General features: G+C 39.8%; 1 protein-coding gene across 2 annotated transcripts in view; it reads right to left on the minus strand.

Moving 5' to 3' along the window:
* The window catches only part of ITGA9 (integrin subunit alpha 9), a 389,935-nt gene that overhangs the window by 151,668 nt on the left and 212,221 nt on the right, over nt 1–26,046 (minus strand). For both annotated transcript variants that reach the window (XM_078377516.1, XM_073003815.2), the window contains exons 19-20: nt 2,532–2,624; nt 911–990 (exon numbers count right to left, since the gene is read on the minus strand). In XM_078377516.1, coding sequence (XP_078233642.1) covers nt 911–990; nt 2,532–2,624 — 173 coding nt within the window. The remainder of the gene's footprint in view (nt 1–910; nt 991–2,531; nt 2,625–26,046) is intronic.

The following is a 26,046-nucleotide window of genomic DNA, read 5'->3' on the forward strand; positions in this document are numbered from 1 at the left end:
ATCCCTCTATACCCATCATGAAGAATCTACAGCTCAGTGGAGAATTGGCCTAAACATGCCCCTAACAGATTTCAGAGACCCTTGGAAGTGCTCAAATAATCAGCTCATCTCCCTCATGAGGACTCTCAGACTATTCGTATCAGTTCTGCAAATGTCAGTATACAAACCATCAATACTTTTGCTTTTGGCTTGAGTGCAACTGCTTTAATTAAAGCACTTGGACACTAGGATTTTGTAGTCATGATTGAAAAGCACAACTGTGTTAAACATAGGGCAAAAGAGCACGGAAGGGGCAAATCTATCTGAATGTTTTCTGCATCAGAGGTTCCCAACCTTAGGTACCCAGACTCAATGAAAGCAATGGGAAGTCAACTGTGATGAAAATAAGTCCCACTGATTTTGCTGGCACTAGTTCAAGAATAACTCAGTCTAGATCCTCGGACTTAATATGAATTATGGGTGAAACAAGAGGAGGCAAGGTCAAGATCACCCATCACTTGCAGTGAAAAGCAAAGCACCACCTCCACTGCAAGTTCTAATGCTGGGGGCAGAGGGGGGCGGGAAAAGGAAACCAAACAAACCTCTAAAGAAACAATACACATTCTTGGGCAAAACACATAGGGTTTGGTTTGTTTGTTTGTTTAGGATTTTTTGTTTGTTTGTTTTTGGTTTTTGTTTGCTAACAAAAAATGCAAGGCCTTTTTAGCAACACTTTTGTGTAAGAACGAAAAATATTGCAGCAGTTGACCATTTTTTTCAGTAGAATGTTTCAGTATTTCAAGGCATCCATTTTGCTGTAGATGAGAAGATTTGTGAGCACTTACAGCCATCATTAGCATGTGCCAGGTCAGAGAGAGCCCTGCAGCCTGCCATAATAAAACATAAAGACTGAAAAAGGAATGAACACTACCTCTGTGCTGTGACAAGGAATGAAAGAGTGTCTTCTTCTCCTGACAAATGGCTGGTATCAAAGATTATACTAAACTCATACTAGGATAAAAAGAAAATAGAATTTAGTGCCCCAATTTGAACCAGAACAAAAATTTTGTTCACTGTTTTTGACAGCTATGACCCACATTTGAATTCAAATTTTTCTAAAACATGATATTTAAACTAACTCACCATATCCCAGAATTGAAATGTTTAACAAACTTTGGCAGATGGTGAATCACATGATAATACATATTTTTGTACACACGCATAACCCTGGCACAACAATGGACCTTCTAGTTTGTAAAATAAGGCACAGGGATTCAAAGCTGGATGAGGTCCAGAAAGCTAAACAGGTGATCTAAGTCCATCTCCATTCAGCTGACAAAGCGGTCTACAGTCCATGAAAGTTTATGCTCTGCTTGTGATTCCTCAAATGAATCTGGCAGCCATAGCTGTAGATATATTTCTTCTGTCTGATAACCAGTAACAACATTTCAGAGGTAAAAATAGGAAGGTCAGATTAAGCGGATGATTGGTCAAAAATGCTATTTATCTAATATGCTGAGATCAATAGTTGTGAATACATCAGGGACATTGTGCTTCACAACAGATTTAAACCTCTGATTGCTCCACAAGATAAATCTCCACAAGATAATTTTTATCTTTGCTGACATGAAGAATTCTGAGATTATTCATCAATCTTATTACCTTATATAGGGTTAGGTTAAATCATACAGCTTGAAGATCACCTTGCAGATTATCTAGCTCACATGGAGGATTGCCAAGCCAAGTTCCATCCACTTGATGTTTATGAACCTCTTGAATCTCATTTTGTTAGTTTGGGCCCAGTGTTTCAGCTTGACTAGATTCTTTTGAATCTTGAACCATTATTAAATGGTACTGGTTCTCCTTCCTAGATTTGCGATAGTTCGTATGTCACATGAACTTTTATTGGGGGCTGTCTTAGGCTGGTTCCCCATGGAATGAAGCTTTGAAATAGAGTTTGCAACATCATCTAATGGAACAGCATACTTCCATTGGGGTGCATATGACAAAAACTGAGAGAGTGAGATTTATTTTTCCTCTCTCTCTCTCTCTCTCTCTCCCCCCCCGTGTGTGTGTGTGTGTGTGTGTGTGTGTGTGTGTGTGTGTGTGTGTGTGTGTGTGTGTGTGTGTGTGTGTGTGTGTGAGAGAGAGAGAGAGAGAGAGAGAGAGAGAGAGAGAGAGAGAGAACTTTATACATTTTCCATAGTGAAAGAAAATATAACATACAGTGGGGGACAAGCAAGGACAAAAATGGTGGACAGTTGTTTCCCAAATTATTCACCAAATCAATTTCTGACAGCTGAAAAAAGAATTCCTATTTGCATTCCCAGTTAAATTCCATAAAGCCCCCGTCACCCATCATGAACAGCCATCGAAGTAGTTTGTTCAAAGAAGAGTGATCAGCGACACCTTACAAAAAAAGCAGAGAGATAACCACAGTCTCTCTGTGGTCAAAGTGTGAATTCACAGTGAATTTGCAAAGTATTTGGTGACCCACAAGTTCTCCTGAGACACAGGGAAGCGCACAGCTACTACATGTCATAATTCATTACCTTTGACTTTGATCTCATGAAGGGAAAGCCCACACTGCACTTAAGGAAATCTGAGTCTGGTTCCAGCAACTCACATGCAATGCCCATCTCTTCCTGAGGGAGGGAAAAGAGTCAATATTTTAGAAGATGATGCTTCAGCGCACCAAGCGTGGTGGGGAAAAGTAAAACATTGGGGAGATCCATACAGTGTTACCTACACACACTTTGGCTGCAATTATTACACAGCCTCCCATTTTCAAAACATCTATATCTCTTCACATTTTAAGTGGTTTTAGAAAATTCATCCATATAATTTTGTCAAGGCCCACCAACTAGAATGAATACCAATCATCTTCCTGTGGTTTCTCCAGGGATGTAGTGGTAGGATGTTTTATTTATTTTGGTCTAAAAAACCACAGCTCTCCACAGCCAATTTTTTAAAACTAAGTTTTCAGTAGTTTGACACACATGTGCCCACACAGAAACAGAGTGCACAATCTAAGAGCAGTTACTGCTATTTCTCACGTCATTGCTGTTGTTCCAATCAGTACTACCAGATTCTGCCCAACAGATACAGAAATCAAAATACAGTACAGACCTTGCAGAACTACCATAGGTTGATAAGAGGAAAGGTGAATAGTTCAGTAGTAACGCACACACTTTGCATAAAGTTTGTCTCACATCCAAGCTCTGATATCTCTAAATTTAAAATCAGTCAGTTAAAACATATGGGAAAGATCTCTGCTTTGAGATTAGGCAAAGATCATCAAGCAGAGTACACAATGCACAGTTAGATGGGCAATCTGTCGGATAAAAGTCTAAAGCAACTTTCTCTGATCCTGCATCACTGAACAACTTCATACACAAAATTTCTGAGGGTTTATTTAAATGGATCAACAGCATTGTATTACTACAAATTGAACTCAACCCAACATCTTTATGCTTTTTTTCAAAGTGATATGTCATGTTCAGATGGAACTTTTGGAATAAAAGAAAAGAAAAGTGGAAAAGGGGTTTAAAGGCACTGGAAACAGAACAAAGAAACCCATGACATAAATGTTTTCAAAGTTCCAAAAAGTATCAGTTTTCTTCCTCAGGTTAGAATGGTGAAAAATGTGTGCACTGTGGAGATGGGAACTTCTGAATTGCTTCCAGAGTGCACAACTTCATCAGTCTGCCTTGATTTAAAGCAGGGGTGTCCAACCTTTCACCTTCCCTGGGCCACATTAGAAGATGAAAATTTGGTTTGGGCCACACATAAATTTGGTTTGGGCCGCATGGGGGGGCAGCCCTAGCCATCCTCTGCAGCCCCGCTCCAAGCGCGCTTACTGGCAGCTGCGATCTCAGACAGCAGAGGCTGGCAGCTTCGACTCCGGCGGCTTTATGGGGCCGCGAGGGGGTCCACCTATTGATGCAGTCACACAGCACCCTCTCCCCTCCCCTCACACTCCTTCCTTCCCTCTCCCCCCCCCCCTGTTGTGACATGCCCCACCTGCATTCCGGCCACAAGCGCTGGCAGTGTAACTTGAAACTTTGGAATTTCTTTAAAAATAAAAAATTGCACTGGGCCGCATTATGAGCCGACCTGGGCTGCATGCGGCCCTTGGGCTGCAAGTTGGACATGCCTGATTTAAAGTATGCTGTATACTTTTCCAAGACTTGTAGGGCATTTTAATATCTCTACCTCTCCTTTGCAAATTTGGAAGAATGCATTGGTGGGCCACATGAGGCTTTCCAGATATTGTTAGAACTGCAAATCCCAGCATTTCTCACCATTGAATATACTGGGTAGGGCAGAAGGGATTTGCAATTCAACAGTATCTGGAGGGCTGCCCTTTCCCACCCCCTATGCAGTGAAGTTGCCCTAAGCTCCAAGGGAACACAATAAAGGGATAATCAATGAAGGAGAAAGAAGTACTGAGAAACAAAAAATACTACCTACAGCGGAAGAGATGTTAGTAAAGGCAACTTATTGTGTTTTTATTATCAGGTTATCTGAGAAGCAAGAACTACTGGGGACTCAAGTTTGAGAACCACTGCATTACATTATCTGCAAGCTAGATGTCTTCAGTACTTCCTCATGTTTGTTTCTCATGAGGAATGGCTATGTCCTTATCACATATAGGTTTCAGACCGATTGTTAATGCACATCAGTTCAAGTAAAGTGCTTCCGTACCTTAAGGGATAAGGAAATAGAACTCTAAAAGTGCTGTTTTGTCACTCAGCTATATGCCTTGAACAAAGAAATGAAAACTGGTGCTGACTATCCAGATACACTTTCCTTTAAATATCGTCTCTATATTAAATTCTCCTTGCACACAAAAAAATCTCCCATTAAGACAGCTGAAAGAAATCCATAAAGATATATAATATTTTTTAAAAGCATATTAAAACCAAAGATATTTCCTGGAGTAACACTTAAAATTAAATTTAGATTCTTTAGAGACAATCCAACAAGCTGTTTGAAGGTTAACATCATCTGGGGAGAGAAAGCTCAAGAGATAATGCTAAAAGTTAAACTGCAGCTCATTCATTTTGTGCTAAAACACAGCACATACCTTCTTGCTGTGCCACACAATTTTAAAAGAATAAAATGGTACAAAGAACTTATGCACTCAGCTCTTTATATAATTTTTTCCCATTTTTAAAAGGAATGGCACTTAATTAAATACCCCTATTAAATATGAGATGGTCTTCCTTCAAATACTTAATATTTTAATTACGTTTACTAATAATATTTATAAAGGACTGGGCACTGGAATCCTAACTGTTCCCTCCCAAGGCCCTGGCTGAAGGCTAGGATGTAGCAGAGATGCCCCTCCACTGAGGAAAGGGTACCGCCATTCTAGATGCTTTAGTTAAAGAAGTCCCATAAATATAAATCTTCTGAGAGTGGTTGGTCCAGAAGGTGATAAGCCCCATAGCCATTCCAAAGATGGAGGCATCTCTGGCTGCGCAGGATCAAAGGCCTCTCTTTTTTCCCCTGATGCCCCAGAAGTGGGTTGTTAACTCCTCCAACCGGAGGCTGCCATAGATACTTTCCTTCTCATTCACAGTAACAGGAGGGGTTTTAAATAACAATTCGGGGGGGGGGGGGGTTTCCAATGTACAAAGATATATTATCTGCTGCATGCTGAGTCATACGATTTTTAGCTCTTCTTTAATTGATAAGATATGCCCTACTGCAATCAAATTGATCTGATAAAGAAAGAAAGAAAATGTGGGGGCTCTAACAGGAAGATATGTAGACCCCAGGCACTATTGCTTCAAAATATTTCACATACACTTTAAGAGACATATATGGTATTCTAATGACTGCGTTACTATTTGCAAATACATTAGGCTGAACTTCTGAGCATTTGTTCTAGGAAAGGGAGGGGGGGAAATGAGGGGAAAGTATTTTCTTTGGCATTGATTACAGATGTCCTGCTCTCTTCCATGATCTCATTACTAAAGTGCAAAAGGCACACCCACGCCCCCAATTCAGCAAATTCATGTCTTGGATTCCAGCTTATTTGGGGAGAGTTAGTTCAATAAATTTAATTACAGAAAACCTGTCTCCTGTTCCCCTCACCCCAGCGCAGCTAAGCCTATTTTTGGATTATGAGATCATAGGCATTGACGTGCACAGGAAGTCTCCAAGTAAAGGAAGGAAAGGGGAAAGGAACATCCCTGGGGGATGTCAGTGTTTTCTGTCCACCCCACCATTCTCCTCTACCTTTTTAACTGTTGGAAGAAAAGTTAACAGATGCAGAAAGAGCCCAGTGTCCAGGAACCTGAAGCTAAAGGATCCAAATTACGACAAGAGAACATCTAAAAACACGCACACAGAAACACACACTTTGCAATTTTTAAAAAATCCCTGGATCAGGGTACATATGCATTTGTTTTGAGTGAAGTAAAAAAGAAAGGTTTTCAACTGCCAGGAAATCTTGGAGGGAGGTGGGGGTAACCTGCCAACATGTAATTTTTTAAAAAATGGCCTTTTTTGTATTTATTTCCTGAAGCTGAAGTAAGAACATTTTGTGAGGCCACTTAAATATCAGAAACTCAACTTAATCCCAGAGTAAGAGCCTGGTTCTTCTCGTGAGGAAGCAGGTTGTTCTTGCTTCTTCACAGCGTTCACCTATCATCTGATGGCTCTGGAGGTGAGGAGTCTGTGTCAGGCCCTGCACTGCAGTGGTTCACTCTTCACCCTTTCTAGAAACAAATCACTTTCTAGAAAGGGTATATAACACAGATTTGAGAGGGTGCTGATAAGTCTTGAGCCTTTCCCAGAAAAAAAATGAGCTAGGAAGCTGTAACTCTCACACTATTCTACATTTCCCCCCAGGAAGTCAATTCACTTGTAACATCTGTCCTGCAGCTTCTTAAGTCCCTGCAAATAAAATTCTTCCGACTGCTGGTGTAACCACTCATTTGCAGCATTAGTTGCCTCCAGAACACTCCCAAATCTTTGTCCCTTTAGGTATTTTTTGAGTTTGGGGAACAGATAATAGCCAGAAGGAGACAGGTTGGGAGAATAGGGTGGATGGGACATCACTTGAAAGCCTAAGGAGGTCAGTTTTGCCATTGTTTCACCAGTGTGTGACGAGACGTTATCATGCAACAGGATGACACCTTTGGAGAGCTTTCCTCGACATTTTTCCTTGATGTTTTGCCTAGACTTCATCAATAAAGCACAGTAATATTTTGCATTGATGGTTGAACCCTTTTGGAGGTAGTCCACCAGCGAACTCCCTTCTTAACCCAAAAAACTGTTGCCATTTGCTTCTGCACCAACCTTTGGACTTGAAACTTCTTTGGCCTGGGAGAACCACTGTGCCTCCATTCCTAAGACTGTTCCGTTGGGTCAGGATCATAATAGTAGATCCATGTCTCATCACCAGTTACCAGTTTGCCCAGGAAACCTGATTCATTTCTTGCAAAATGTTCCAAAACAGCCACTGATGACTCCACATATTTCCTCTTTTGTTCAGTTGTCAAAAGTTTGGGGATCCACTTTGCTGCCAGCTTTCTCATTTCCAAGTCCCTGTGGATAATGGCACCATCTCTCTCATGTGATATTCTCAGATATATAGCAATACTTCTGGCTGATATTTGGCGGTCCTCCATGATCATGTCATGGATGACTTTCACATCTGCAGGCACAGAGAGAGAAATAGGCCTTCCACTGGGCATCTCACTTTCAACACCGAAATGGCCAGTTTAAAAACTGACAACCCAATGTTTAACTGTTGCATATGAAGGGCTACCGTCACTCATAGTTTGTGACATTTTATCATGGATCTGCTTTGCATCTTTCCCTTGGAAAAACAGGAACTTGATTATGGTCCTATGCTCTTCCACAATGAACTTTTCTGGAGGTGCTGCCATGTTCACTTTGGAGCTGAAAATGAAAGATAAGTTAAAATCATAGGTAGCTGATTTTTGCACCATTTAATACAGACAAATTGACCAATCCACCCTGCAATTTATAGCTTCCTAGCTCATTTTTTCTGGGAAAGGCTCAATACTTATCAGCATCCATAACAAATCCAAACCTCCCTACCTAGGGGAATCACAGGCTCCTATCCGCCTTTGAACACATAATTGAGGCTGGTAATATTTTCTAGGATATCTGCCCAGGTCAGCAAGACTACTGGTCGGTCAATTTAAATTTCTTTCCATGGAACTGACCAGTCTCACAGGAATATACCTTCAACTGTTTCAGAAGGCTTTTTATTGAAATAACATCAACTGTGGGTCCTGATGATGGCAATTTTAATTGTATTTTAATTGTATTTTAATCAATTTATCTTTTATTGTATTGAATTTTAATTATTGTAAGCCGCCCAGAGACCTCTGGGTAGAGTGGGCTGCATATTAAATAAATAAATAAATAAATAAATAAATAAATAAATAAACAAACAAACAAACAAACAAACAAACAAACAAACAAACAAACAAACTGCAAAATAAATTTCCTTTGCCCTTGCATGGATAGCAAAAGTGCCAATGTACCAGGAAGGCCAAGGGGTCATTTCCCCTTCAAGCATCTGGATATTATTCCTTGGGTCCTGGCAAGAGGACATGATTGAGACATATAAAAATTATGCAAGGAATTGGTAAAGTGGATAGAAGGAAGCTCTTTTCCCTCTCACGCAATACTAGAACCAAGAGACATCCACTCAAATTGAGTGTTGGGAGTCTGAGAACAGAAAAAATAAAATATTTCTTCACCCAGCATGCTGTTTGTGGAACTCCTTGCCACAGGATGTGGTGATGGCATCTGGCCTAGATGCCTTTAAAAGGGGATTGGATAGATTCCTGGAAGAAAAGTCTATCTCAGGTTATAAACCATGATGGGGATGTATAATCTCCAGGCTTAAAAGGATAGTACTTCAAAATGCCAGATGTAGGGGAGGGGTATCAGGAAACATGTATCTAATTGTCTCGTGTGCTCCCAGAGGCATCTGGTGGGGCCACTGTGAGATACAGGAAGCTGTACTAAATGGTTTTTTCCACCAATTTTGACTCCATCTGAATCTAGCCTGGCTTTCTTTATGACATGTTTTGTGTACAGACTGAACTCATAAGAGGATAAAATGCATTCTTGTGTGACATTTTTATCTATAGGAAACCATTCTTTCTCTTTGTACAGTATTCTGTCCTTCTGGTCCATATATAGGTTATGCATCAGGACAATAAAGTGCTGAAGCACACCCATTCTTTTCAGAATAATCCACAGTCAAAGACTTTGCAATAGTCTATAAAGCATAGACTGGTCTTCTTAAGAAATTATTTGGTGCACTCTAGTAGCTCACAAATGTTTTCAATATGGTCTCAAGTGCCTCTTCCATTTTAGAACCCAGCTTTGCTTGCACAGGAAATTAGAGCAATGGTCCTATAGTTACTGCACTCTTTGGTATCTCCTTTCTTGGGGATTGGATTGTATATTGAATGTTTCCAGTCTATTGGCCATTGTTTTGTTTCTTATATTTGTTGGCATATTCTTGTTAGGGTTTTGACAGATTCAGTCTCTGTGGCTTGAAATATTTCTATCACTATCCCATCGACCCCTGGTGATTTATTTCTTCTCAGTGCTTTCAGAGCAGCTTTCACTTAACTTTACAGTCTGTAGGTTCTTCATCATAGGATTCCTCTCTAAAAGAAGATTGGTCATCCCTTTATATGTTCTGTAAAGGTCTTCAGTATACTGTTTCCAGCTTTTTGTTATTTTCTCCAAGTCACATAGTGTGCTTCATTCAGCACTGAAAATTTGGGTTAAGTTTCCCTTTGATTTCTTGGATCTTCCAGAAGAGATCTCTTGTTTTCCCCCTTTTGTTCTTCTCCTCTATTTCTTTGCATTTGTTCTTGTAGTAGTTCCCACTGTCCTTACATGACAGTCACTGAAAAGTTACATTCAGGATTCTGATCCTACTTCTGTCTCCTTTTCCTTTTCCTTCTCATCTATCCATAACCTTAATTTTAAGTGTTTCTTTGGTCATTTATGTAATGTTTTACTTTTCTTTTCAGTATAGGAATAACCTTCTACATTCTTCCCAAACAATACAGTATCTCTGGTTTCAATGCACACTTTTCCTGGGTCATGGTCAACTGAGTTTAGTTATGATCTTTATAACATACATGGCCAAATACCAAAAGGCAGGGAAGAGAAGGTCATAACATCTTATTTATTGCCAAAATAGGCAACCGCCTCCACTCCATCTCCCAACAACACAGATCAAACCTTATATTTTTTGTTACACATATTTTTTCCTATTTCCTGTGCTACGTATTTCATCCAATACAGAAATATTACTTGTCTCACACTGTATTTTATCCTTCTGTGCAACAACCTCAGTTCTGTATGGGAATTGCATGCATAAGAATTTGTCAGAACTAACTTCAAATTATAACCTGAAGCCTTGCTACTACAAAATCCATCATATAATAAAACTGCAAGCACAATGTTTATGTACATAAATACTAAGGCCTTTATTTAATTAAAGTAAAAAACAAATCGCTTTCAGAACACTGAGGTACAATACAATTAGAACTACCAACTGTGACTAGATTTTGCACAAAAATTCGCTACTCGGGATTTTTTTAAAAAAATTCCAGACACAGCTTTTATAGGAGCCTATTTTCCATTGGGCTAACTGATGAAATGGACACAACCCTGATGACAGTTCCCAACGTCCTAGTGCCACATACTGCCTCATAAATCAAATCCTTTGAGCAACAAGCTGAAAAGACATGAAAAAATGTGCAATAGCAAACCGAAGATGGATGCCAACAAGAGTTCAGAGAGGTTTTCCCTTTATTTGTATTTGTTTTCCTGTATGTAACTCCTTCTGGTCTATCAACTAGAAAGGGCGTGACATGAACTAAATTGCTGCTAAGACTGGCTGGATGTGAGGAATATCCAGCCCTGTCTGGAAACATGGGTTTAAAACACAAATGCGTACACACATGTTCTCATGAGATTTGAAGAACAACCTTGCAGAAGCATGGCTATGAATTACTGCTGTGAAAAACAACAAAAAGTCCCAAATTTCCTAAGGCCAAGTGTGATAGTTTCTTACACTTTCTTTTTTCCTTTCTTACTTTTGTGAGTGGGGGCATAATATTGAAGTAATTTCAGCTAAGAGGTGGATTTATTTCTCCGTTTTTGTCTGAATGCTCTTTGGGATGTGCTGATGCAAGATTACCAGAGGCACAAATATCAGTTCATTCATTTTCTTCCAAAAAAGGAAAGGCCTACTCCCTCCGCAAGCAAGGTTATTAAAATAAAATGCCATTAGAGCTACAGAGTTCTGACAGACCTCCTGAAGGAACTCCTGGCACAATCTCCTTTCGAAATCACTTCTGTTTTCTCTGTCTTTTAAAATCCTTGCTGATTTCCTTTCTTGAAGGGAGACTATTTTACAGGTGGTCGTAGGCAGGGGGAGGAACCATTATTTTATTGAGAACAACTTTACAACCTGTGTTTATCACTATGTGGGTTAACAAGCCAAAGAAGTTATGAAAGGAAAGTCAAGGTTGCTGCTGACATTGTCAATTAAAAGTAATTAATCAAATGTATGTTGTGAGGTGCAGTAATTTCAAGGATGGGGGCAGTCACAAACCATACCCCCTCCTCCCAAAAGGGAAACATACTACTAGATTGAAATGGGGGGACAGATTTTGTCAAAATTACCTCTGCTTATGTATAGCAGTAGCCATGCATTTAGAGAAGCTTCTGAGAAATGAAATGCGGATAAAATACTGTATGTTGCAACATGATGGGGATGACTAAGTGGCCTCTTGCCTGTCCACTCAGTATTCTGTCTAGGTATTGACTGTGGATGTGACTGAGATTCTATCACTCAAGGAAAATGTGTCTGTGTGTTTCCTTGAGTGGTAGTATCTGAATTTGGATATCACAGCATTATCAAAACATGGGAAAGCAGAACCCTTGAAGTTTCCCAGAATCATTTCTAAATATCTCCCTGTTACTAAAAATAAGCAGCTATTCATTCACTCTCTGTGTGTGTCTGTCTATATAATAGATGGCCTGCTGTCAAAAATTCTAAAGCAGGATGATTGAGCCTGCAACCACCACAAGGGGAAAGGTGGCATAGAAATGACACAACATAAATATATAAATAATTTAAAATAATGAGAGGCCATCTGTTTTACAATCTGTAAAATATGAACACTCAAAATATATTAAACATCCATGTTAATTACAAACAGGTCATTCCAACCACTCAGAGATTTCACTGGAAGGTGACAGTGTGGTTCAAACACTAACATGTTGTGTTCTCATAATGACTTAACTACAGAGTTGTTATGTTATGTGCCACCCAGTCAGAACTGACTTATAGTGGCACTAATGGCACTTTCAAGTTAGGTGAGATATTTAAAAAGTGGTTTTACCAGTTCTACACCCCCAGTGAGATTCTATGGCTGAGCAGGGATTCAAACCTGTCTGCTACACCACACTGGGTATGACCCTGAAGGAAAGATGAATGTGACATATATCACAATGTTCTATTGGTCAAACCCATGATTTGCATGCAGCATTTCAAAATATTTTAATGATTATCGAAAACAATATTATTAGACCTAAAATATGCCATTATTTATTTTCTGTTTAATTGATTTTAACAAAAAATGCTGACAGTCCCAGTAAAAACTGTTTGGCAGCCTACAAATTCAAATGAATACAATCACACTCAATTAAAGAATAAATTAAAGATTTGCATGAAAGTCGGGAAAATGAATGATCTGTGGAATGGTTCTCCTACTTTTCTATCATTCTATCATTTTTCTCCATGCTCAGACTGAAATAGATATGGATGTGCAGGTGATGCAAATCCATGAGTCAGTTTTGCAATGGTTCAACACAAAGTATGCCTGAACTATATACTGTGAATTACAGACTGTTGTAATAGTTGTGCTGCTACCTATCTGATGCCAGTTATTGTGCTAATGGGACACTTCATTCACTTTTGTCACCTGGCATGAGGTGGGCAGGGTGGCAGGTTTATTCATACTAGAGATTGTACTTTTGTGCTTTCGATTAACAAATTCAAAACTATGTATTCGCGAAGGCTTTCACGGCCGGGATCTAATGGTTGTTGTGGGTTTTTCGGGCTCTTTGGCCGTGTTCCAAAGGTTGTTCTTCCTAACGTTTCGCCAGTCTCTGTGGCCGGCATCTTCAGAGGACAGCACTTTGAAAGTCTAAACTAACACACCTCCCCTTTTTTAATAGCAGAAAGAAGCCTCTTAACAGAGGTTACTTTGTAGGAAACAGACTACAGAAACTAACTGTTAGTGTGTAGCCTTTGTATACATTGCATCCTTAACAAAAATATAATTTCCCTATGGTCCTTGTGAATTTAAATCATAACAATCTGAATTGTGTAAGTTTATCCTGTAAATACTGGAAAGGCTTAGTTACAAGCACTGCACTGGCTATGTTAAAATAATAAATTTTACTTATTCTTCATGTATTCAAATGTCCTCTTACAAAGTCAGCTCTTTTTGCAACACATCATTTAGATTTCCCTAACTGGCAAAAATAATTTACCATCATTGTGATATAGTAGCAAATCATCATCATCATCATCATCATCATCATCATCATCATCATCTAAGCACCAAAAGACTGCCTAAGAAGATGCTGAAATGAATGTTGTGTACAGTTCATGCATATGTCTTTTATGTCTCAGCTATCTTGGTGCAAGTTAGAATTAAAATGTTCACCATTCTTTAACAGTAGGAAATACTTGCTGATCAACAGATATCTAGCAATGCATCCAGTCTTGTCTTCTAATCACACCAGAAGATAAGGATGCAAAGAGGTTTCAAAACTTAAGGAAACATCACTGCTGAATACAAACTAGCAGCATTGCTTCATCTCACCTGAGAATGCCTGAATTACAGAACCAGTAGATGAACTCTGCAGACAACCTCTTTTCTGCTACTCAAAATAAGACAGAAAGCCACCTTAGATGGAAGATGATAATTTAGAGGAAAGCACTGGCAACTCTCCTAGCCATCCCTTTCTCTTGGATGACAGAGCTGTGTGTGTCATGCAGCAGACCCCAAAGCTCTTAAGCCAGCCTGCTACCTTCAGATGTGCTGGTAGCTACTTGCCTATTTTTAGCACCAATGCAAGATTTAACTTGCTATCTATGTAGCTTCTCTGTGTGTAATTGCTTGTGGGCATGGTTGTTGGGGGCTTGGTCCTCTAACTTAGTCAGCAAAATCTCTTGGACATTTAGAAGCCCCTCTGTTTGAAACCATTTACAAGGGCTGATGGCCATTTACCAAACATAAGGAATGCCTGATTCCTCAGAATTAGAAGAATTGTGTTCTTCAAAAAGTTTAGAAAAATGCAAAAGCCCTATTCGGTTTTTCTTAAACTGTTTGTTCTCCACATGTGATGAAGGGAGCATATGATGGAAGCATAATATCTTTCAACACAAGAAAACAACAGTCTGAAAAAGGGAAAGCTACTGCATCAAAGTAGGTTCCCCACTGGAACCAGAACCAAAAAAAAATCAAGTTCAGGTTTAGCTGGAGAGCCTACACAGATACAGCAACCACCCCATCTTCAGACTGATGCTTTCACATATTGAAAGCAAAGACGGATGGGCCAAGTTAGTGCCCTTCCTTTTTCATATGTGGAGAACACCTGGGTTAACAAAAACAGTCACCTTTATATCTGCAGTATCTTAAGGGCAAATCAACAGTGCAGATGGCAAACTACTAAAAGCTAGAGAGGAATCTTGTCTTTGATTCTGCCAAATCAGACCTGCAGGACCGTCCTAAATTTATATCTCACTAAAGTTGAAAGTCAGAAAGCTTTTCTTGCTTCAGATTTAAAAAATAACAACAACAGCCTATGAGAAAAATAATTTCACAAGTGATTTAAAGATATCAGTAAATTATTAAATGGCTAATGCAGGACTGACAAGATTGAGGAAAGGGATAAAGTCAGGTTGATACTTTGAAGATAAATGAGTTTCCTCTCCTTGCCCCTTTAATCTCAGCCTAATCTCTTTAAACCAGGATATCTGCAGCTAGTTACAGCATATATGGTAGGAACCCATGTCCCAAGCCCAAACAAATAAGCAGCTGAGTTTCTTCTATTCATCTATCAATACTTGCTAGAAAGAAAATAGGAACTTATACCTATAGTACATTGTATAGACAGTGAAGGTGTTGTAATTTGACTATTAATGAGCAACATTTTTGGAAGAAACATCAGCTTGGGGGGGAAAAAATACAACATTACTGTAAGTTTAGGCAGAGACATACAAGGCTTTAGATATTATGTCCCATTCTGTTAATTTCCCTCATAATAACTGTACAAGTAAGGCATCAAATTATTCTTTTTGAAACAAGCCTTCATACTAAAAAGATGATGCTATTTTGTATGTGTCCGTACACAAAACCACTTGTGTGCAAAAACCACTTCCTGCTTTCTAACAGGATTTTGCTAATTCCTACAAGAAAATTTAGAACATAGTTACTTTTCTAAAATAAAGCTCAAGTAAAATGAAAACAACCACATGCAGCATCAACGGCAATTCCTTTTCCAGAGAGTAACCACCAATCTCCTTAATGTACTCTTTGGATCTGTTAAAGAAACCCGCAAAATATCTCCTAAAGAGTAAATGCTTGACCAAATGGAATAAAGCACAGAAAACCAGGCCGGCTGGGTAGAAAACAGACATGCCGAAAATTACATAGTAGCATGTCCAATTTAGAAAGGAGCACTCTTGGAACTATCTCAAGCAAGATTGTTAAATGACCACAGGTTACATGCTACACATACAGCTGACATACCACAGTATCATATTAGACCAGCTATTTCATAATGAAAGATACATAGTGTGATGCAGTGGACAGAATAATGGATTATGATTCAGAAGACCCCATTCAGCCATGGAAATTCACGATAGTGATGGTGGTGGTGAACTTGTAAAACTACTCCTTAAATATCTCCATTATGTTTAAAAGGTCACTATAAGCTTGTTCTATTTTGATGGCACATAACACACAACACTAGATGGGGTTGCACTCCCTCTGAAAACACAGGTGAACAACTTCAGGATGCTTCTGGATTTGTCTCTGAGCTTGGATGCCCAGGTTTTTTTGTCACAGTTAAAACAGTGCACAAGTTGTGCCAGTTCTGGAGAGCTCTGATCTGACCATGGTGATACATGCCCTAGCTATATCTAGGCTGGATTGCTGTAACATTATGTGGGGATACCTCTGGAAAGTGTTCAGAAACTTCAGTGGGCCCAAAATGTGGCAGTCAGATTTCTAACTGGGGCTGGACCCAGAGACCCCATAACATCCCTGTTACAGCTGCTCCACTGGCTCCCAGTCAGTTTCCAGGCACAATTCAAACTGCTGGCTCTAAACTGTACAGCCCTAAATGGCCTGGGTACAACCCATTCAAAGACTGTGTCTCCCACTATTAGCCCGCTTGGGTGTTAAGGTCATCAGGTGAGGCCTTTCTCTTGGTCCCACCACCTTCATAGGTGCATCTGATGGGGACACAGGAGAGGACTTTCTCTGTTATTACTCTAACAGTTTGGAAATCCCTCCTACAGGAGGCCAGCCTGGCCCCATCATTGCTGTCCTCCTGCAAGCAGATGAATACCTTTCTCTTCAGGTAAGCTTTCCCTTAATGACTGGTTGTCTGAATGGGTTTTTTAAAATGAATGATTATGCCTTATTGCTTTGAATATATTGATAGTGTTGCTTTTGTTTACCATCTATTAATGTGGCATTTATTTGATCAGTTTTAGTACTTGTATATGTATTGCTGTTAGGTTTAAATATTGTCTCTTAATAATGTAAGCTGTCTTGCGTAATTTTAAGGAAAAAGGCATGGTAAAAATATTTTAAATAAAGTAAATAAAACAAAACATTTGTTTACTCTGAGGCAACATGCAACCTTCCAGGTGATACTGGAGTGCAATATCAGCCCTAGCTAGCATGATGCTTAGTAAAGAACACACATCAATGATGAAAGTCCTAGACTACAATTGCAACAAGCTGAAGTGGTAGAACACACTGCATCACTGTAAACAATAACATTTTTGAATTGTCTCCTACAATAAAAATACTCTGTTAGAAAGAAAACAAATGCAGCATGCAAAGGGCCTTCAATCTCCGTGGAGGGGGAAGACTGAGGAGGAGAAAAGTTGGCCATATTCAGCCAGTATTTCCAAGAATGTGCCGAACACCAAAACAGCTAGCTAGTGCCAAGAAATGATGGCTGAGATGCTTGTGCTTTTCTTCTGTGTTTCCATGCAGGGAAAGTGGAAGAAGAGCAAAAATGAGCCTGGGTGAAGAATCTCAACCTAGTGATTCAGCCAGTGCACCAATGGTCTCAGGGCTTGATATTATCTTGCCTACAGAGGTGACATGAACCTGCCATCCACTCACCCTGCCACAAAAGGACTCAAAATGTGTGGTTCTAAAAGATCTGTGTAGCTGAAAAGTAATGTAAAAGCATTAGTGGATGTAAACAGGGACTGAATGGTTCACGTTCTGATAGAACACCAGACCTTCATCAAGCATATCCACTTCTGCTTCTATTACCCAAACAGTCCACACACTGATTCGTGAGGAAGTCCATGGACTGAACAGGGGCTGCCCCATCTCAAATCTTTGGAAAGGAGCACCACGCTACCTGACAACAAACTGCCTGTGTGCGTTCCCGGATGGTTCTCCAGAGTGTACACCAGTGGTCCAAAGATCAAGGCACTCTAGAACATGGGGCCATTTTGTGATCACTTACTTGATACCAGTATCCTAGTCTGCCATTCTCTTCACTACACTACGCTGGGTCTCTCAAATCCCTTACCATTAGTTACATCATCATTTGGGGATGGCGGGAGCTCTGGGAGAAACCGTACTGAGCACCAAGGTTCTCCACTCTAGCAATATATTATTAAGTGAAATATTCCCAGTACCTCCTGAAAATAATAACGCTGCACAACAACCCTCTGGTTCCCACTGGAAAAAGTCTTCTTGAATCTATTTAAAGATCCTGCCAAACACAACAAGATGACATTTAGGGACAACATTCTTGATCTTAGAAAAGAAAGAAATAATCTATCTTCTGTTTAGTTTTATCCTTGTAATAATATCAGGCACACTCATTATAAAGATAAATGGAGATGAAATATTTCTGCCCTTGTCAAGCTCAAGAATTTGTGCCTGGGTGTCGTCTTCTTATATTTGGCAGAATCTTCATTCCAGGAGGAAATATGCTATCTGTCTCCTTATACATGAGATGTCGAATGTCAGCCACGACCTATACCACATACACACACACATGCATCTCCTTCACTTTTCAGTCACTGAGTCCTCTAATCAAAGGCACAGATCTGTTGGCCTAAGTTTGAAACCAAAACTGCCAGGGATGGCCTACTACAGCAGAACTATTATGTACTCTTCTATTCAGGAGAAGGCCTCTCTGTCTTCAGAATTCCTAGCTTTCACCCATTGGCCTCATAACTTAATTTGTCCAGTTCAGTTGTTTGGGAGCTCACCAGAGGCAAGAAACACAAATTTTAAAAAACTGTACATAAAACCCACCATGTTCTCAGGGAGCTACTTTATTCTTTGTTTCATAGTATATGGATTATATAGTGGAAAAATTGTTAAAAGTTGACCTTCAGTGTTCCAGGATTTGCTAAATTGCCACAGCAGGACTCAGACCAGCGGTTTTTGGACATGAAAGGCTCCCTTCCACTCCACAACCCCAAAGACATCCTCAGGATGAAAGGGATTCCAAGGGAGCTTTGGAACTCAAGATGGGGGAGGAATAAGAAACATCAGATCGCCCCCCCCCCCAAAAAAATACCCAGCTATGACTGATGATGCCATCAGCCTTGGGAGCATAACTTTGTTGCTGCATTTCAGCTGTTAAAATTTTACTTTCATTGCTCCAGGATTTGTTATAGTCTGTACAAAGGAAGTCATAAGACGGGCTGGCAGAACTATATTTGCTGATCTATTTTCCCCCTCTAATTGTTCTTAATTTGGAGGTTGTTTTTTGGGGAATGCCCCTCCCCAAAGTTGCTAAGCTGTGGTGCCTCGCAAGATGAATGTAATTCATTCCGCGAGTAGTGCTGTCTTGCAAAATTTTCATCTTGCGAAAAGCAGTTTCCAATAGGAATGCATTGCAATGCATTCATATGGGAACCTCGCAAGATGAAAATAATTCATTTGTCTTGCAAGGCATCAGTCTTGAGAAAAACATTAGTCTTGCAAAGCACGGCCATAGAAGAAGCCATCTTGCGAGGCACCACAGCGATCACAAAAACCATTTGTCTTGCGGGGTTTTTTGTCCAGCGAGGCGTTTGTCTTGCGAGGCACCACTGTACAGTAATATCCTTGTATCTGTGGAGAATTGGTTCCAACCCTTCCCAGGGACAATGAAAAGCAAACACTATCTTAATAGCAAACACTATACATAGTATAATCTCTGGCTTCGTCTAGTGGCCACTTCTGGCCACTTCACCTTTAGAAATAAGATTTTAAAAGAATTTTTCTTTTAATATTTTTAATATTTTCAAATCATGGATAAGTGAATAAATGGATACTGATCTTGTGAATAAGGTGTTCCTACTGTAGTAAATCTGAGTAAACCTGTACAGGTTTACCTGTAGTAAACCTGTGATTGGTCTGAAAGAGAGGTGGGGATAGACACAGAGAGGGAGAAGGAGGGAGAGAAAGAAAAATCGGCAGTCCCAGTCTCACAATTTTTGACCTGTAAGGCTTCTCCCCTCCATTCTGAAGCTTCAAAAGGCTTTCAACTCATTTAAATTAAATATTTCTGGCATCAAATCTGGTTTACACCAGCATAACTTTACACAAAAGTATTTTGCCCTGCATTACACTTTTAATCTTTTAAAAATATTTTTTATTCCTACTTGTTTTAAATTATTTGTGAATAACCCTGGATTACCTATACCAGGTGAAAGGTATTAAAGTAAGTAAGCAAGCAAGCAAGCATCTGATTGCCATAGGAAAAGCTTTCTGGCCCCCCATAGCTTGTAGATTAGTTTCCTTTATTTTATTATTGGCCGTAAGAGTCTGAACTACATTTTATTTGCACTTTGATTGCTCAAGCAAGAAGCTTGGCAGAGAATACATGGCTGAAACAATAATGTATTTTCTCCATCTAATGATGCCCTAACTATTTCATCTGATTCGACTTCTTGATCAGTTTTTTATTACACTGAGGGGGCAGAATCTCAGTGGGCTTTGGGGTTAAATTCTCTCCTCTCCCCTGTGCAGGCCTCACTGGTTCAGGAAATGGCCAGAAATGGCCACTAAAATAAGCCAAACAAAAAGGGCACTTCCCATTTTGTAAGTCTGCAGAAGTTAAGAGACCTTGGAGGACCACTACAAAGGCCCCTAAGGTGAAAAACACAGTTCTTGGCAGACTCCAAGAGCAGAAATATGCCTTTTTAAAAAAATAGGCCACATGATGTCCACTTAGGTTATATAGCAGCTCATGATTCATCTAACACAGAAATCATCTACCAAATGAAAAAAAAACTTTACCCATGGAACCAACATAGTAAATCCATCTAGTGGCTGTCCTATTGAATGAATGAATGAATGAATGAATGAATGAATGAATGAATGAATGAATGAATGAATGAATTTATTACGGTCGGGTGACCAGCTCATAAAACATATTTATGGCCCAAATATACAAAATGCAGTTTAAAAATGTACAACCAGTTCATAAAACATATTATATGGTTAAAATTTGCAAAATGCAATTTAAAAGGTGTTCAACAGATAATTAATTGTGTACTGGTTGTAAAATATGAGGAGAATCAAATACAGCATTTTTATAGCTATCCTTTGAACCATTGGATTGTCTAGGGCAAACTGGTTTGGACAGGGTATTTGGGTTATAGGAAGTCCTTCCTACATATTTGTAAAGATTTGTAAACATTTCCTCTCTTTGGTTGGGACCATAACATTTCTCTATGCTCGACAATAAACCACCCTCATGCTAAAACCAGTCAATCTGTGAACTCAGGAGACTATAAGGGAGCGCTGTGCCATTGCTGCTGCACAAAAGTTTGCTGCAGAGCATGCAATAAAGAAGCCTTGATTGGAAAGAAGTACAGTACAGTATCTTGATACAAAGAGCCTCGTGGCGCAGTGGTTAAACTGCTGTACTGCAGCCAAAACTGTGCTCACGACCTGAGGTTTAATCCCAGGTAGCCGGCTCAAGGTTGACTCAGCCTTCTATCCTTCTGAGGTCAGTAAAATGAATACCCAGCTTGTTGGGGGGGGCAACGTGTAGCCTGCATAGTTAACTTGTAAACCATCCAGAGAGTGCTTGAAGCACTATGGGGCGATATATAAGCAGCACTCTTTGTTCTGCTTTGCTTTTTGATGTAAAATTCATCAGGTCTCCCTGGATAAAGTGGCTGTCCCAGGGCTTCCTGTTCATCCCGCTTGCACTCCAATTCACATGATCCAGTCTTACATCCATTCCCTTGCAGACCACGTCCTGAAAGGGTCTGGAAAATTTATGCGTCCCCGCCAATATTCCAGTTTTCAGCCTGAAAACGATTGAGGACAGTAACCCGTAGAACATTTAATATTCCCTTCTTCTATACAAGAATTTGGGAAGTCTTCCTTTAGAGATGTTTTATTGAAAAGAGATAAACTCAGTAAAGGGTTACAAAAGAAGCCAATTCACACATAATGTAAGACTAAGATCTAGAATCCCATGTGTAATGGTTTAGTGCCATATGTGAAGAGGGTCCATTGTTCTAGTAAATAAAGAGGGCCTATGAGATTAATGCCCCCTTTGTTCCCTAAGAAAAGAAGCCAGAAAACAGTTTCTGCTTTCCTCATGTTGCCACATCTGTATTAGGGAAATGAACTGATGATGGTGCTCCAAAGATAATACTGATATGGAGTCAATATAAATAGAGCGTGATCCTCTTTGAACCCATTTTGAGGAGAGAAAGGTGTGGCATCTGCCCAAGTCATGTGCTATCTGCATGGACCAATGAGAGTGCTGGAGAGACAGAGTCCCGAGACAGAAGAGTCTCTGGAGGAGGAGGAGGAAGATAGATTAGGAGTTTAAGATTGAAGATTAGAGGATTGGTGATTTGGGAGTTTGGAGTGGAGAGAGAGGGTTGGCGGTTGAGAGTGTATGAAGAAGGATGTTTTGTTAAGAGTTAATGACGTTGATTAATACCTTCATCATCTGTAATAATAAACAACTTCTATTTGGTTCTTTTTAAAATGACACACTGCCTGGACCTCTGTTATTAATAATATATAACGTTGATGTAATCAACTGGTGGCAGCGACATGACACATAGCTTGTGCCCTCTGCTTGGTGAAACCACCAAGGGACACGTGGGAATGTGACAAAAGGCTGCAGCAGAGAACAACAAATAAAGACAAGCAATTTAGCTGATGCAGTACCTTGCCTAATTTCTAGAAGAAACCCACGTTTCTCAGAGAACATTCCCCTTTTCCCCTAGGAGGCTGCTGGGGACTGAAAGTCTGAGAAATTAAAAACAAAAGCAAAAAAGAATCTGCATTCTGAAAAATAAACAGAAGCATTTCCCCACAAACTGGCATTAGTTGAGAAGTTCATGGCAGTTATTGTTCATGGTTCAGGCTGTAAAACCAGCTGCCCCACTCCAACACCCTTCTAATGTGTTGGACAACAACTCACCAGGGATTCTGGGGGTTGGCAAATTAGGGACAGTTGTGCTAAGAAAAAGAAGAGGGGAATGGATTGTTGTCGGGATATGGGCCGCCTTAGCAGAATACAGTAAGCTACACCCAATCATTAAGAGTTCCCTATACTGTATGTGTGCCCCCTCTTCCCACTGATACCTTCCCCCTCTTGACCAGTTATCATAATTGAGCAGTTATGTCTCTTCTGACCTATTTAAATAGATTCAACACATATTCTTCCCTACCATGGGTTTTGTTTGATGGCACACAGCCAAGCATACAAAACTGCATTAGGCTATATCAGAAACATTTACTCTTAAAATACTGTGGGAAGTCAGCCACATGAAACATTTAGCACGCAGTAATCAACCAGGAAGAGTGGTGAAATGGTAAATCTAAAATGGAAGTACCCATCATAATCATTCCTTCTTGGAAAATCTGGAACTGCAGGCAGCTATATTCCTCCTTCCCAACAAATCAATTCTAGAAAAAGATCTCCAACAGGATCAGCTTTTTTGTGAAGCTGATGGGTCTTAACTAGGAATGAAAAGAGTACTACTTCTTTCATTTTTATCAGTGTTATCATGACAAAAATCTTTGTTTTGTGCAAAACATTTCAAGGAAGACAGGGGTGGGTGAGTAAAAAGAGATGGCATTTTCCCTACTAATCAAACATGTCCAGTATTCTGACCCTGCAAGCCCACGCTCCATAAAAACACTGACTGGGAATATTTAAATTACAGTATGTTTGAGGAGTAAAGGACTTCACAGAAGAATTTCATGGCTCCATTGCACATGTAATGCATATAAGTGTTATATTTAATAATGAACTTTATTGGTTCTGCTTAACATATGAAACACATTATCATCTCTGCATTGGCCATTTCCAAAACAACATGGTAGTACAACATGAATAAGGCAGATGTGCAGCATCTACCTCTAATTATTTTTGGTTCATAAGCAAGTGCACTCAGGTTCAATCAGAGCCAATGAGTACAGCACGTTCCATCCCTTGTGCTGGAACAGGCTTAAATGGACCTGAACTACACATGTGAGCAAAACAAAAACAAAATCAAGAACAAGCCCCCTACACACAAACACACACACACACACACACAAACCTACTGTGCATACAACTAAATCTAATACATTTAATCTGTTGTCTAGCTTCAACCCAAGCAAAGATGGAAGCAAGCAAACTGCCTTGAAACGCCTACCTTATAATGAATCCTCTTCCTCACACTTTTGCATCCTATTCTATATCACATAAACTGTTCCAATAGCTATTTTGGCTAAGAAGGATAAAACAAATGTTTTAAAGGCATTTTATAAATAAGAATATTAATATTAAATTGAGGAAGGCGGAGCAACAGGCAGCGAGAACAGGGGAAATTCCAGGGCTCTGGATTCCCCTGGGTTTACTCAGAGTCAGCGGACCCCCCAAGAGAAGGGGGTAAGCTTTTGACAGGACAGTGGAATAAGGCATAAGATCTGCTGTAGTTAGAATTTATATAATGGATAAGCTGGTATGGGAAATACCTCCTCGCTTATATGTTTTGTTTGTCTTACATGTTCTTGATTGTCTTGTAGGTTTTTGTTTGTTCTGTATGTATATATGTCTCAAAAATAATAAAATTTATTTTTAAAAAAGTAAAAAGAAAGAATATTAAGATTCTTGTCCTTTAAAGTTGTGGAAAGCACACTTTCAGTCTATAGCCATGGCTCGGATGCTGACTGCCTTCAGAGGGAGGGGGAAATGAAACAGCTCAATAAATGAAGCCTTTTAAGTATCAGTCAATGTGCCCTTTCTCACCCCTATGAAGAGGAACAAGGGGCTTGCCAAGAAATGTCATTAACACGGCTCATGAAATTTCAGAGTCTTAAGGAAATGAGAGTCAGCAACAATAACAGTTGCATGGAAAGTAAATGCCACTCTAATAATTATTGGGCCAGGGAATATTTTTTTTCTTCAAATAATAGTATGAGATATTTGGTGTCTTTATTCCAAACATACCTCTTCAGGAGTTTACACAAGCCATTTGGAACAAAGAGGTAGTTATTGTCCTTACTTCTTGAAACTATAGTAACCAGATTAAAGCATATTATATTGAATCTTCTAAGAAGTGCTTACCAGGCATGCGTGTGTGCGCACACACGCACACACACGCACGCACGCACGCACGCGCACACACACGCGCACACACACGCGCACACACACACAGCCAAATGTTAGGTCACTGTATATTAAGAAAACTATTCAAGAGAAATTACGTACAAACCAGCTGCCAGGGTGGTCTTCATTCTGAGGCTTGAATCTCTGCTGAGAATGCATTTCAGATAGAAACACAGTCATCTTTTTTGATTGTTTAAAAGGTTCTTTCCCACATTACCTTTGCAAGTGAGAAAGGTCTTTTCAGAAGGCCACTTAGCAGTAGAGAACTATTTTTACTTTGTCCAGGCAGACATATCTGACCATCCCTAAGTATGTGCTCATGCAGGCACATGGGATGTCTGAAGAGTGCCCTCATGGATGTAACACATATGAATTAACCACATGAAATACAGTCAGGATCTGACCACTGAGATGAATCAATTGAATCCTAAAAAACCAAGGGAAGCTTGGCCTGAAAGGAAAAGTTCACCACTGGCTAGTACTGTTTCATCTCTAGCTATCTAACGCCGCTAATGGCCAAACTCCTCTTGCGTAAAGTTATGCAGTGTAAGAGAAATGATGTCATCACTAATGGTGAAACCTGGAAATCAAGCAGGGTGGTGGTGGGGAAGAAGGCTTGTTCATTAATAGCTGCAATTTAGAGCCCTCACTGCAATTCTTTATTGTGCAACTTGCACAGTGAGAACTCTAAACAGCAGCTGTTAATGTAAGAATTTCTCACTTGGATTCTGGGTCACGCACACTGCAAGTGATATCATGCCTTATAAGCATCTGCAAGATTTTAGCCAATCTTTACTACCTCTGAGAAGGAGGGCAATCTAGCAAGCTATAGATAAGTTATAGTTATAAATAAAAGGCTGACAGGCACAGATTCTCTTTTCTGTTTCAGTATAATATTACGAAGGACAGGGCAAGTTCTGGGGGAGGTGAGCAGAAACCATTTTTTCCCACTAGGCACTGCACCATCCCTTCCAAATGAAAACAGAAGTGACACACACATTAGCTACTCTCTACCCCCTACAAACTGCACATCTGGCACATATGAGAAGCTATTTTGAGTATGTACCAAAGTCTATATGGACAGCTCCTATGTATGAGGAAGATCCTGGACCAGTAATTTAA

Source organism: Pogona vitticeps, chromosome 6, assembly GCF_051106095.1.
Source record: "Pogona vitticeps strain Pit_001003342236 chromosome 6, PviZW2.1, whole genome shotgun sequence".
Lineage (NCBI taxonomy): Eukaryota > Metazoa > Chordata > Lepidosauria > Squamata > Agamidae > Pogona > Pogona vitticeps.